Source organism: Electrona antarctica (genome assembly GCF_951216825.1).
Source record: "Electrona antarctica genome assembly, chromosome: 1".
NCBI classification, from domain to species: domain Eukaryota; kingdom Metazoa; phylum Chordata; class Actinopteri; order Myctophiformes; family Myctophidae; genus Electrona; species Electrona antarctica.
In genome coordinates, this window is record NC_136806.1 from 40,701,766 (window position 1) to 40,717,529 (window position 15,764).

The 15,764-nt window shown below is 41.6% G+C and overlaps 1 protein-coding gene across 1 annotated transcript; it reads left to right on the forward strand.

Moving 5' to 3' along the window:
* The first annotated feature begins 55 nt into the window (after positions 1–55).
* On the forward strand, positions 56–14,969 carry faf2 (Fas associated factor family member 2). Its single transcript, XM_079499876.1, has 11 exons — positions 56–174; positions 1,451–1,519; positions 1,681–1,815; positions 2,991–3,067; positions 3,162–3,300; positions 3,943–4,028; positions 4,220–4,311; positions 6,760–6,937; positions 11,598–11,769; positions 12,660–12,803; positions 13,731–14,969. The coding sequence occupies exons 1-11, from the start codon at positions 112–114 to the stop codon at positions 13,911–13,913; spliced, it is 1,338 nt and encodes a 445-aa protein (XP_079356002.1). The 5' UTR covers positions 56–111; the 3' UTR covers positions 13,914–14,969.
* Positions 14,970–15,764: the final 795 nt, after the last annotated feature.

A 15,764-nucleotide genomic window follows, 5' to 3' on the forward strand; every position in this document is an offset into this window, starting at 1 on the left:
ACACACACAACCCACTAGCCAATCGCAGGACTACCGCACCTCTGGGCAATGGGATCTGGACTCTAGTAAAGTTTACGTTGGTTCGCCTTGCTAAGCGACTGGCGAGGTAAGATGGCGGCGCCAGAGGAGCAAGAATTATCCCAGGCGCAGACCGAAAAACTCCTCCAATTCCAGGTAGACAGCCTCCATTCAACGCTGAGATATTACCATGTTTACTCCACGAGTGTTAACAGACCAGCGCGGCTGCAGAATCCTTGTATATAATTCAAGCAAAGTCTGTTGATGGGCTTTTTTGCACAGTCAACTTCAGCAGCCCCAACGTTACAGGGTGGTTTATACTTCGTCGCGCTCCCGTGTCGTGCACACATAATAGGCGATCTACAAGCTCGCAACACGTCATGCTGCGACGCGTTGTCGGCTTGTAGATCTGCGTGTTTTGGTGCGCGACACGGCGCGCAGCCAAATATAACTGAGGCTTTTACCCGTCATAGCTAACGTTAGCTAAGCCAGCTAACAAGTTAGCGGACCCGCATGAATGATGGACATCAATAATATAGCCTCGTTGTATTTTACCACAGGGGAAACTGGTATAACTTCGCTTAACTAGTGAACTACTTTGACGAGGTACCCAACGCCGAGGGCTAATTTCAGTTGAGATTTTTAGCTTCCATTTAGCCTGCTACGTTAGCGTTAGCATGGGAATCAACTGTCAAGAAGACGGCTCGAGTTTGTCAGATACACAACGCAACCATTGTACTGCGGTGAACCAGATGTTACAACACATATGACAGCTTAAACACTTGTGTCATTCAATTTGTATATATGTTTTCTTGTTCTACGGACTTTCTAGTTTGGGGGTGGGAGTGGGGGATCTATCTTCCTCAACCCTATGGATAAAACCCTAGCCCTGAAACATGACCCAACCTCTACTACCTCTAGTCTACCCTAACCCCAGGGAACATAAGGCTGCCCCAGTCTATGTCCACTGCAGGTAGAATAGATGCATACATATACATACATGCTGGGACACAATGGAATCCCCTGTTTTTTTCCATGTTGAAAAACCTTAATACCCCCTTTGTTTTCATCTGGTTCCTCTGACCCTTTTTGGTTAAGGTTATGCCATCTTCTCGTGTGTGTGTGTGTGTGTGTGTGTTTTACCTGTAGTACACGTTTATAATTAGGCAGCGGCTACATGACAACCGAAATATTCTATAATAATATAATAATCCTTTCGTTACTAGTTGGACACAGTTGTGCTTGAAATGTACTGTAATTCTGCAAACTGTTAATAAATATTTCAATCAAACTAACTCCATGAGCATATAATTAGGCTGACAGAAATCAGGCTTAATTATATTAACGCATTTACTAGAAATGTTGATTGAATTTTGGTACGCAAGGAATTAAGCAAACATGTACAGCTTAAAATGATTTTCGTGTTCTACAGGACCTGACAGGTTTGGAGTCCATGGACCAATGTCGTCGTACATTAGAACAACATAATTGGAACATAGAGGTATGTTCGGAAATGACTCACCAATTGCATACATTTTGTTCAAAACATGCTGCTGCATTCACATTCTAAACGCACTCGCATGGGAGGAATGTAGAGGGAGTTGCATTTTTAGCATTTTCATTCTGGTTTTAAAAGTGTGTGCGTGTGTGTGTTTTTTTCAGGCTGCAGTACAAGACAGACTCAATGAACAGGAAGGAGTCCCTAGTGTGTTTAATCCGCCACCCGCCAGGCCATTACAGGTCAACACTGCAGACCATAGAGTGTATAGTTACATCGTCTCAAGGCCACAACCCAGGGTAGGTTGCAGAAGTCCTCATCACAATTATACTCTATCTGCAATGTCATGTGGAACGATCAAGCCCATGGTACAAGCTACTTAGAGTATTGTGTGGCCATATGAAGTTGTAAAGCTAAAGTTTATGTTTACCAAACAACGTGACGTTATGATGGGTGATTTTAAGGTTCAAAAAATGTTTGGGAAAGTTGGAAACTTTCCATGAGAATTGAAGGGGAAAATATAGGGGTTATCAGAAAGCTGATAACCCCTAATATGATGTCAATCATTTCTAGATATTAATATATTCATTATTTATAATGTAATAAATATTATGTTCACTTCATCTATTCAAATTATGAAAAACTGGGGACATTATGTAATTTATCTTTAATTGCCAATTGGCCATCCCCATGCTCAGTTTCAGCAATATTATTATTCAGCCATAGCTGAATGGGTTCGATTCCCGGCCCCAGCAATGTCGCGGTGGCCCTGAGCAAGACACGTAACCCCTAACCACGCTCCCAGTGAGAAGCACTCAGCTGGGTGCAGCTGAAGTCTTCTTCATATATATCATGTATACTTGTTTTTATTTCATTAGATTTAGGCTACTATTAGCTCAAGTTAGCTCAAATATGACAAAACTACTGATTATGATGACTAACTGATTATCGCGACAGTAATATAATCAAAAGCCAAAAAAATCATTTAGTTTAGTCATACTCCTTTGGCTCAGACAGTCCAGTAATGGGCCAGTAGCACTACATTGTTGTGCAAGATGCGGAGAATCACACAACGGTGCTCTGCACATGATGTTATGGCAATTTGTCTGTATATGTGATGGAGGACATTGAATGCACTGTGCATGTTTGCAAATACATTTACACCAAATGAGCATGTTTTTGCTAAAGTATGCCAAAATTTCTGTAAAGTTTCTGACACCTTGCAACTCTAGTGACTCGTGTTCTTCAGTGTTAACGCACCGTTTAAAGAAAGTCAGGCCTTAAAAGAATGTTAAGACCTGTATAAATAAATAAATATAATAAATAATTTTCCTTTCATTCAAAATCTAGAAACATGACTATTTCTGGTACATACAAAATAAAATGTCATGTGACAAGCGAGCTGATCTTTGATTCCTTTAAAAAAATATTCATGTACCATAGATCTGTTTACCACATGTTTATGTTTTTACAGGGATTACTAGGATGGAGTTACTACTTGATAATGCTACCTTTCAGATTTACATATTACACACTTCTGGACATATTCAGGTTAGAGAATTACTTCCAGTCACTTTCATAACCTCACATTTAAGTTTCCTAATACATGAGGGTTATTAATTAGCCTTTGTCTTCCCCCTACAAGGTTCGCCCTGCGGTTCGTCAGACCAGATCCTCGTGGTCGTGTCACAGACCCCGTTGGGGACGTTGTGTCCTTTATTCATAGCTTTGAGGAGAAGTATGGTCGGTCACACCCAGTATTTTACCAGGGAACATATAGCCAGGTGAGTCTGCAACCGTCGCAGTACAACTGCTCTCCATTCAAATAAGTATAAACTATAGAATGCTATGCCTACATAATATTAGCCTTGTACGACTCGTGCAAGTACGTCTTTTCTCAACTATGCTGAACCACATCTTGATCACTCCACCTCCTGCCACAGCGGTGAAAGCGGCAGTCGTTTTTTGCCTCAGACAATGCATGGAACCTGCTTTCTCAGAAGGCAGAAGCAGAATACCACACCTGCTGGTGTGAAATCAGTCCTTGTAAGCTCTGGCATTGTGACCTTTCTGTCAGAGCTGGCTGATATATAGATATCATTTATATACATTTATTGTGATGAGAGTAGTAGATATCGTCTGGGATTCTGTTTATCAATAATATTGAAAATCAGAATTCTCTAAACTCATTAGGTTCTTCTAGCTGAGTGAAATTAATGACAAATGCCTCTACCTCATTACATCTAGTAGACTACATTACTAATAAAGATCACTTCTCAAAATCTTCAAAATAGATCTGACTGCCAGTTCTGTTCATTTAAATGTACATGATACTATGGATCCTGCACCCAACGCTATTTACTGTACTTGAGAGTTGGAGCACAATGAAACTGAAAGGTCTTTTGCCTATTCCTGCCAAAATGTAGGCGCTGAATGATGCCAAACGGGAGCTCCGCTACCTATTAGTTTACCTTCATGGAGAGGATCACCAAGACACAGATGAGTTCTGCCGGTACGTTGTTTTCTGACCCTAAAGGGCTGTTATTTGTTCCCATCACTGAATGTTGCTATATAACTGCAGCTACTAGCTGTCATCATTGAAGTGTCAGAATAAAGGAAGCACATAATCTCCAACATTGACTCTAAATACATGTTGACGACTATGTTTTTACTGTTTCTTTTGTTGTTGTTTGTTTACTCTAGCTCCACATTATGTACAGAAGAAGTCATAACCTTTCTCAACACACGGATGCTCTTTTGGGCGTGCTCCACCAGCAGGCCAGAGGGGTACAGAGGTAGGCATGTTTACTACTGTAACTGTACACCAGGGGACCCATCTTGGGTGACGCCTTACCCCTTATCCCTAAACTCTCTTGCCATTTCTTACTTTTTGAAATGGTTCAAATAGCCGATCTACAAGCTCAAAACATGTTGATATAGCTCAGCAAGTTGAACTATTTAAAAATGTTTTTTTCTATTTCTAAATAGTAAAATATGGCTAATAAGTTAAGGGGTAAGGCGGCGTGCAGATCTTCTGCTTCCTGGTATCCAGGTTTTACTGAGCAGACTACTGCACACTGTCTAAAGACTCTTAAAACTCATATTGTAATACATTTGTAGTCTAAATGTTTGTATAGACTGCAGGCAGGGTTTCCATAGTTTATTTGAAAAAAATAATTAAGTCTCAAATACCAATTTCTGTGATCTTTCATGGATAGCTTCTTAGGCCATTATTTCAGAATATTCAGATTTGTCGCACTCTTGTATTTGCTTCCATGTGATTTGGTTCCCCTCTGTACTGAAGGTGTCACATGACTGCCTGTGGATATTGTGTTGACAGGTCCAGACGATGGACTACTGTAAACAGATGGGGTGTAGTTTTATATAAAGCGTTGTTTGCCCACCTCGTTACTTCCGACATAACATGCACCTCTGCCAGAAGAGGTTTTCAGTGGTGCAACCACTCCAAGGAACAGCAATGTCCCTATGTCGTATGTCCATCCCTATGTTTAGGGTACCAACGGGGAGCGCTGTTTTTCAGAAGAGTTTACACATAGTGTATGCTAGCCTTATACGCTCTTGCACTGTATCTTGTGGGAACTTGGGGAGGTTTCGTTTTAGTCTCCTTAAGCTAAAGACAGATCTATAGGCCCTCATTTATCAACCGTGCGTACGCCAAAATATGGGTGTACGCCGAAATTTTCGGCATTTACGATTTGCGCCAAAGCTTGAAAATGATCGTGTGCCAAGACAAAAATCACGTCTGGTCGGGAGCTGTCGTACGCTTTGTCCTCACCTGTTTTTCTGTCGTAGAACAGCGGAGCAGCATTGTTTGACCATGGTCGGTGTCATGCACGGACCACAGTGATAGAGACAGACAGGACAGGAGAGGAGAGGAGGAAAACAGCAGCGTGTGTGTGTGCGCCTATTTGTTATTTAATTCATTGTTCACATGCAGGTTCAGGTTTTCGTTCACTAATATATTGTTGTAGGCTATATTAAATGAATAAATACTTTAATAATTGAATATAGGCTACAACTAACAACACACGGCAGGCGCGTAGCGCGGATCAAATGATTGACTGGGCAAATTAGCATGGGGGGGGGGGGAGCCCATCCCCGGCCGATAGTGAAGTGTGAACGGTTTGGGGGACCGTTTTAAAACAAAGGCGGCTTGCATGCTGTGGTTTACTAACCAGAAATTTGCATGCACAAGGCTCAAAGTTGGGCCAGCGGGGGGGGGGTGTGTGTGGGGGGGGGGGGGGGGTGTGTGTGTGTGTGTGTGTGTGTGTGTGTGTGTGTGGGGGGTTTGGTGTGGGCAGCAAGGCAAGCGAGGCGAGAGGAGAAACAGACAGGGTACTACAGCTTTATTTAATTAATGCAGGTGTTCGTTCTTTATTTATTTAAGATAGGCTACAACAAACCAGTTGGACTTGCAAGTTGCGTGTGCGTGCGTGCGTCTGCGTGTGTATGAGAGGGGGGGTGACCTTTTTCGTCATGTAACTATGGTTTCCAAGGTCGTACTGCAGTTGTTCATGTCGCAAAAACGGGGGCGAGGCTTGATTTCATAGGGCGTGCCAGATAGATTTCAGCCGTCACATTTATTAACGTCCGAACAAAATGAAGGAAGGATCAGCTGTGTGCGATCACTTTATAAATGCCGACGCGACGTGGGTGTACTACGAAACCTACACTCGAATTTGGGGCAGAATTTACACTCTATTGATAAATGAGGGCCATAGTGTGCATGTATCGTATTGTGAGTAATCTGCAACCCATCATGAACTTGTCATGATGGTTGGGGAGGATAAAGTGTGCCAGCCAGTGTTGCTGCTTCACAAATGCTGATTGCATCTGACTCTGGCAGACGGGTGAGACAGTTGAGATGGATTGATATTAACAATATATGATTATGAAACTTTGAAACAAAGGTAAGGAGTTATCAGCATGAATGTGAAACTAGTGTTGTTCCACATCCTTTTGACTCAATCAAGTAGTCAGAAGAACAGTTTGAACAGCTACAGTACCTGCAGATTCTGCAGGAGTGTGTTCTGCTTGCCTATAGGCCCTGACCTACACACCCCTTTTTTTTTAATAGGTGTGTGAAGAAACTTTCTTTAACCACATTAACCCTGGGGTCTATATTTTGGGCATGCCATGGCATTGACCTTTTTAATGGACCTTTCCATTCACTGAGTAGAGTGGAGGACCTTTGTAATGGGTGCTGTGCTTGTCTGTCCAAGTGTCCCAGGCTCTGCGGGAGAACACCTACCCGTTCCTTGCCATGATCATGCTGAAGGACCGTAAGATGACAGTGGTGGGCAGGCTGGAAGGCCTCATTCAGCCAGAGGACCTCATCAACCAGCTCACCTTCATCATGGAGGCCAACCAAACATACCTGATGTCGGAGCGTTTGGAACGGTAAGGGCATCTCATAACACTCGGCTCCAGTTGTGGCGTGTGAGGATTTGTTTGGTCCGTGGTTCAGGTGGTTTTCATCAGGTTTTCACAGCAAAGAAAGTTGTAGGAACATCATACTTGACAGTTGACAGTAATGAGATTTTGATCTGATGAGGGGCTGGCAAAAGCTTCATAGGCCATAAGGCTGCAGTGGTGTTGAAAGTTGAAAGTCAGACTTTTAGTTTTGATTGTTTGAAGGGTTATATACAGTCACAAGTGTAGCTCTGCAAGCAGCTGGCTGTGAGGCTCGGCCTGTTTGTATTAGGGTTGGGATTCGTTAGGATTTTAACTGTTCCGGATCCTTACCGGATCCCTCTTAACGGTTCCTAATATTATTTTTTCCCCCTTTTTTTCTGACCTAGATTATGCTTATATTATAACTAACCAAACCAAGTACATAATAAACACAAATTCAATTATTGAAAATGCACTTTACAATTATGAGGTGGCACTATTATTTAAACTTCACCACCAGCTAGCCACCACAACAATATCATTGTTGCAATTTGTATTGTATATTAAATATACAGTACACATTGCAATAATGATATTGTTGTGGTGACAAATGTTCACATTCATTTAATATGAAGGACCCCAGTTACCCTAATGGAAAACAAGCTAGTGCTTTCTTGGGTTATAAAATCCTCTTGTATTGAACTGTAGGCTACGTTCCTGTGCTTTTTTCTGCAAACTGTTTATAAAGTAATCAATCTATGGAGGTATATGTGCACCTAAAGGCTGGGCTCTCAACAGTCACACGATTAATTTAGAGACAAATCAAAAGCAGTTGAGTTGCTTATAAGTTGATTTGGCTCTATAGTATTAGTTAACGTGATTCATAAAATATCAGACAGAAAGACGTCGAGTCATTGACGTTCTAAATGAACACCATTTTACAACAGTTGTACAATACACCTAATGAAAAGCTCTGTAGAAGTTAGTAATTTTTATTTTCTAACGTTACTAGCCTGGGGAAAGTAAACCAGCCTTGCATCATCCTCGTGGTGGTGGAGCTGCGGGTAGTGCAGGCACGGCTTTCCACAGGCTTTCAAACACGATGTGCTTAGATTAATCTCGTGAGTTGTGGACTCGTGTAGGCATATTGATTTTGAGATGTTTCCTACTTTCCTCAATGTGGATGTGCAACTGGTACAAGTTGCAACAACCTTTGCAAGGAACTATGGCATCGCATTTATTGCACTTTGCATGCTCAGCCTCAGAGTCATTTCCTCTCTGTTAACCACACTTTGGAGATCTCTTTCGACATTCTGTCCCACTCGCTCCACGGCGGTGACCGTGAGCTGAATGCACAGAACCGTGAGCGTATCCTCCCCGACCCCACTCACTCATGTAGGTGCATGGGTGACGTCACCCCAGGCTCTGCTTGCATGCATGCACAGACGCAGCGGAGCTAAATGACGACTGATGGGAACCGTTTGGGGAACCGTTAATACAAAAACGATGGAACCGGCTCCGGATCCGCAATGTCGGAACCGGGTGTGAAATGGACCCGGTTCCGAATCCCAACCCTAGTTTGTATGTCTTTTTTTGTTGTCTACTTAGAGCAGCTTAAGTAGGTCACTTCTGGGGCTCTCACTGACTGGTGCAGGTACACTGGTGTTCTGTGCACTTGAAGAAAGAAATGTACTTCAGTGCTGTTGGAAGCATAAAGGACCATACCAGTAACCAGACCATGGTTTTGGAAGCATAAAGGACCATACCAGTAACCAGACCATGGTTTTGCTTTTATACTTCTGTGGCTGAAGTTGTGAATAGACGAATGACGATGATGATGTATTGGTGCCAGTTCTTAACCACTTTAAACCTGGCTGGCTTCAATCATTTGGGCATGTCGGTATTGTGCGAAAACTTTCCAAAATAGCAGATGTTGAATGGCGTTTAACCCATTCAAAAATAGCAGATATACAACAGATATACAACGTCTTCGTGCAGCGCTGCCAGCTTGTACATCTGCTATTTTTGTGTGAGAACTACTGATTTAGAAGTCATGTGTAGAATCAGGCTCAGGTCTTAACTCTTTGAGAGTTTCATGGATTTCTATATAGTTTTTAGACTTCTCTATGGCAGAATGGCGTTTTTGAATGATTTATTGAAAATTCTCTGTTGTGAATGTGTGACAACGAAAGACCTTCAGAGAAAGCTTGGCTTGTCTGCTTCCAGGAAAAAAATGAACTGAGTTGATAAAATGTTTAGTTGTGGTGTTGGAAGCCATTTAAAAGAGCCTGCATTTACACTGGGTAGTGTTTCTAGGACAACAAAAAAAGTTATGACCGGTTGAAGTTTTATTTTCTAAATAACTTTTTTTCTGCTGGGCGTACATAGCCATGCAATATCTCATTTTAAAGGGTGAGTTGTCTAGTTCAATTAAAATAAAATAAAAAGTTTCTCACATGTACCACTGTAGATATTTTGCCATCTATAAATAGCATGGTCAGTCATGATCAATCTGACCTATCCAGCTAAAAGTCCCCCTAGCTCTGAAATGGAACATCATATAAACTCAATTCTTTTTTGGGGTAAAATTAGACATTCTAACGCACATTTTGATATATACCATGTTTACATAGTCTTACCAGTACCGTGTCTATTCATGCATGTATCTCAAAAACCTGTTGTGAAGAAACAGTTTTGATAAAAAACTCATCCAAGGACATTGTTTTGATATGACTTTGTGCCCATGATATGTATCAAAATATAGACTTGAATGTATACTGTATTATAACAAAAAAATTGGGTTCTTACCATCTACCGTTACAGAGTAAATCACAGTTGAAACTCGCTTAGTCAAACCATAAACCTCAGACTAGTGAACAAAATAGCCATGACAGGTCTAACTCATTGTAAAAGCTTGTCTTTTATTTTTTATGACTACTAACATAATACAATTATAATAAATATTACAGAAAATAAATAGGCCTACATACAAAACAGTTGTCCCCAAACTCCCCAGTGTCCCCAAACCACTGCATTCCAGTTGTTCTTGACGGTGTGTGTGTGTGTGTAGGCTAAATTTAAAAAAAAAACAACAACTGAAATGAATGAATGCATCCGGTTCAGTGTCGGAGAACTCCATCGCAGTCTTGACTCTTCGTCTTCATCATCATCATCATCATCATCATCCTCCTCCTCCGATGCCAGTTCTAAATATATAAAAATAAACATTTAGCTGTAGTCAGCCCGGCCAATAGCCAGTTGGGGGGGGGGGGACGTAGGCTATCTGACATCATCGTCATCATCATCATCACACGGAGACACACTAAACAATGTACAATCATGATTGTATACAATATACAATGAATGCAATTATCATGCAAGCTCAGACGTCAATGAAACGTCATACAGATCTTATATAATACGCTACTGTTAGCTTCACTCCCCGTCCCCCCTCCGATCCTTGTAGCAACGTCATCATAACCACGCGTTGCTTCAGTAAACGATGCATGTTTGTTCTCCGTCTTTGTAGACAGTAAATAAAAGGAGCGAACATTACTCTAAAGATCAGATCGCCTATAAGGCACGCTACAATATAAAATACTTGTACTGCCATGCGTGCATGCCTGCTACGATACATTTGTACTGCAACAACCAACCGATCGACACCAACCCCCCCCTCCAGCCCTTAGCCAGCACCAATGCACCGACCAACACCATTAGCCAGCACCTTCGGTGCTGGCTAATGGCTGGGGGCCATCGTGGTGAGTCATTCTGGCGTCATGATCTGACTAGTAGTAGTAATTATCCAAGCATCTATTTGTAGCGATCATCTTATGATTTCTGATCACTATAGAAGGGCATTTTCTACAATAAGATTACCTCAAAACATTCCGGGTTGATCGTCTTCTTCAATGGTTTCCCGGTATAGCTCATCGGACGACGATGGGGAGACAATGAAAAAAGGAGGGAGGGAGCAGCGAGTCTCGCTGTAAGCACTGGACCAGGGCTACTCCGCCTGGAGAAGGCGACTGGGACGCGTATGGATCAATACTACTACCACAAAACTCGCTCAAATAAATAGTACTGCTTTCAACTTTTTCTGCTAGAAAATCGCTCGGGCGAGACGGCAAACAGGCAAAACAATGAAAACTATGAAGACTCCCTCTGCCCCCACTGTTTACAGGGGGTGGGACCAGCTTCCAATGGCAACACGTACACGTGTGTCACGTGACACGGGTTTTCTGGGTAATGTAGTTGGAATATAAGCTCAGGAATTTAAACAGCGCTTCGGAGCATATTAATATGTTTAGATTAATCAAAAAAGAGAAAGACGCCAATTGGCGTCATTGCTCATTTACGGAATTCTGATGAAGACGCCAATTGGCGTCTTTGCTCTTCTAAGGGTTAAACACTAGCATGACTGAGAGGTCATTTTGACCTATTTTCTTTTTTAGTTTTTGAAGTTTATCTTTGCCCATGACGGTTTCAGAACCTTCCATCATTCCATCATCTCAGAAATGTTTTGACATCTGAAACATTTTCTAAATATGAATTTAAGCACATGCTACTTCTGTCACATTTTACTTCAGTCATGCTAGTGTATTGGTCTCGTGGCTAAACACAAGTCCAGCGGATCTACTTTGGTTGATGCTGAGGTTTGTTGCAGTGAGGAGAGGAACCAGACGCAAGTGTTGAGGCAGCAGCAGGACGAGGCGTACCTGATGTCTCTACGTGCTGACCAGGAGAAGGATCGAAAGAAGAGGGAGGAGGAGGAGCAGAAGATGCAAGAGGAGGAGAAGGTGCGACAGAGCGCCTTGGCTGAGGAGAGGAGACTAAGGGTGAGACATTAGCAATCTACACACACACACACACACACACACACACACACACACACACACACACACACACACAGTTGTCCATAGGAATGCATTATGTGGTGTTCTTCCACCAGCTCTTACAGGCTTGGGAAAGCAGTTTTTTTTATTCCGATAATGGGACCGAAACCAAGTTTCTCATGTGTTGTAGTAGTATCTATGTTATGATTTAAAAATGAAGGCCAATCATAGCTCGTGTTATATCTATGAGGTCACAAAACGTAAGAAATACCTGGTGAAGGGAAACGTATCGTGTAAAGGTTGGATGTGGTTGAAGGTATAGACTGTATATAGGTATAGACTGATAAGTTGAAGCATTTGGAAATTGCTTCAAATTTGGAGACAACGCGTCTGTCTTGAGAGATTAAACACATGTAACTTAACCATCCATAGTAAAATGCTGATAGGCATATTATATAAGACAACATATTCAACTCACCCTCGCTGCGTCCATGGGACGTGCACTACTGTTGTCAATGACAAATTCCATTGCAGTAAAAAATAAATAAATCCACAGACACTGCCATTTTGCATCCTTCGTTATGAACAACAAAAAGTTCCAGAGACTGCCATTTTGCACAGACTTATCGGCCACACGTTTGAGTATAACACTTGGAGAAACGTGAGCTTCATCGCTGCACTTTGTTAAAAATTACACATTTTTATCAGGACTCATGTCACTGGGAGCATAAAGACTACCCGTCTTTTAGATGGGTCCCGGGACCCATTACATTGAAAACCTACATTAGCAACATCATTGGATGGGACATGCTCTTTTTCTATTCTGCCTTGTTTCTTATCCTAAAACTGTGCAGTGTGACTTATAACATGGTTTGTGTTTGGCATGTCTTCAGTCACTTGAGGAGGAGAAAGAGAGGAAGTCGGAGTGTCTTCCTCCAGAGCCTTCTGCAGATGATCCAGAAGGTGTCAAAATAGTGTTTAAGCTGCCCAACGACACACGAGTGGAGAGACGATTCCACTTTGGACAGTCTCTGACGGTGAGGATCACTCGCATAAACCACGTTCTTCACTTGGTGTGGCAAGAACATTAATTGGCTTAACCCGCTCGTGTTTGGCATTTTGTTTTGAAATACAAAATGACTATACTTTCAGGGTTGACCAGGCCCACTCCAGATGTTTTAATGCAAAGATAGTTGATGACAACCATTATAACATTGCCATAGTTAATTGAGCACATAATAATCTTTGGCACCTGTTCAAGGAGCCATTTAGAGTCCTTTAAATGTAGTCTCGTGAGCAGTGAGAATAGATCTGCTATTTTCCAAGAATGTTTCCAAAATTAAAAAATCTGACCAAACTTGGTATGCCAGCAGGGTTAAGTAAGGGATAAAGGGTGATTAAAGACCTCCGCTTCGCGTCGGTGGTTAATCACCCTGTCGGTGAATTAACTCCCAACAATGACCACCTAGCCAGACATTATCCCACTTATTACACGGATACTTAATACACAAATTAATAAATTGCCCCAAAAGTGACAACAAAACGAAGTATTTCCTTGCTTGTGCTTGGTAATGGAAGTAATCCAAGTTGGCCCTGCAGAGGCAACGAGAGTCTCCTCGGAAACAAGGAAGTGAGTGGAAGTGAGTCAAATGGAATCATTTTTCGGTAGAGCATAGTCTATTTCTCGCTTCAAATGTTTTTGAAAACATTCTTGAAAGCATGTTGTTTAGTTAAATGACATTGTGTCTTAGTTTACATGGCTGTCATGTTGGGGTACAGCATAAAATCCAAACAGCGCAGCGGCTGCAGCCAGGTGCTCCGAGCCTTTGATTATTAGGAAATAACGCACCGCAGAAATAACGCACCGCAGAATTTGTTGGTTGACCAATCAGAATCAAGCATTCAACCAAGCCGTGTAATAATGGTAATTAATGTAGTCACTATTTTCTCCCCCTCATTCTTAGGTAATACACGACTTCCTCTTCTCTTTGAAAGAATCCCCAGAGAAGTTCCAGATAGTGACAAACTTCCCTCGCCGAGTGTTGCCCTGCCTTCCCACTGAGGATCAGCCCAATCCCCCCACGCTGAAAGAGGCAGGACTGAGCCGCTCTGAGGTCCTTTTTGTTCAGGACCTCACGGACGATTAACACATAACATACCTCCACCCAGAAGAAGCATACTTTACCACCGACCCACCCTTATTTTTTTGTGTTCCTCTCCTGTTAAATGCCATTATGCACAAGGGATCAGTGAGACAAAAGCCTAAACCACCACCACATCCAGTCCAGATTTGGTCTTGTTTACAGGGTTCCCAATAGCCTGGAAAGTCTTGAATTTTATCCAATAAATGTTGCTTCTTTGAAGTCCTCTCCAAACTCACGATCTCTGCATTTGTGAGAGAAAAGACATTTCTTCATGTATATCTGTACTTTGCTGTTTGTTTTTCTCAAAGCCAGCTGTCCGTTGTTTCCTGTAACTTTGTCGACAAAGGACTTAAACCTTGCTAAAATTATGCTGAAGCAGTCGTAGCAATCCCAGATGCAGATTCCATATTCACTCATGGGCTGGGCAACCAGATGAGAACATCCTCCAAGGAACCAGAATGGATGCGTATGTATTGATTCTTGCAATAGTCTGAATACCCAAGCTTCTTTTTTGTTTAAAGTCAAAGTTTATAATGTTTGTTCCATTTGTCCTAATTCCATGCCCTTTACACACGCATGCTCTCCCTACAGTGAATGAAGAAGCAGGATTTGACTTTCACAGTGTTGTGATTGGAATTCCATTTTCACTGTGGAGAGCAAATGTACTATTGAAGCATAAAGGTGGTGGATTTGTACATAAAGGAAATTTGGGAACCCTGTTTAAAATGAGCCATGCTCTGTACATAGGTTAGATATTTAAGAGCAAACCTAAAATTCACATTAACACTTGTTCTTTTTTTTTATGCAATCAAGTTGACTCTTATATAATTGTCATGAAATGACCAAATGCAGGTTGGTTTCTATGTAAGAAGCAAACTGCCTGAAGTTCCTAAAGATTATGAGGAAGGAAGAGGCCACGGCTTTTCAATGTGGCTTTATCTAGTCTAGTATGAGTCTGCCCATAGTGTGCCTGTGGTTATTCATAGATGTCTAACACCTGAATGGGCTGGTCATGTAAAGATGTAATTTTCCAACTATAAATTAAACATTTTAAAAATGTGGAGTTATTGAGGATGTACTATATTATATACTTGCATTTGACGATTGGGTTTATCGCCCCATCACCTTAATGATCTACACATTTTTTCTTGGTTCAAAGGTTTCTTTTGGAAGGGTAAGCATCTCTGGTGGAGAAATTTCAGTCGACTGACAGGTGATGGAAGCTTAGCTAGAATTCTTTACGGTAACTTGTTTTTAATAAATGGGATTTCCAAGATGTAGGCGTTGATGTGGGTAGCATGGGGTGGTCCGGAAATGTGAGCAATGGCTTGATTTAAAAAAAGAGATAGGATCCGACAGGAAGCACGCACATCTCCAGAAATTCTACAGGTGCTGGTCAAAAATATACGTACAATGAAAAAGGAAGGGATGTCCGCACACTGAATTGTAGCTCCCAGGAAAATTCTTTATTTTTTACGTTTCGACCACTGTGGGTCTTCGTCAGGTAAGAGGTTGATTTAAAAGGTTGATTTAAAAAAAGAACATTCTATTTTTTTATCAGGACCTTTTTTCTTTTTACAAAATGTTTGTTATATTAAGGTACAGTATACAGTATATAATGACTATGGTTGACTTGACATGACAATAGGTGTTATTGTGCAGCTATCCTTCAACCCTAACCTAAGGGCACTGTCTCATGTCTGTGCTTGTATATTTCCAGGGGAGTCCACCCAACAATTTTGAAATGGTACTTTATGAAAGTCCTAACAATTTTGAACATTACTTTTAATAATCAGCATTTGGCACAGTTTTACCCATCTATTTGCAAAATTTTGACTGACAAAAAAAATCCAG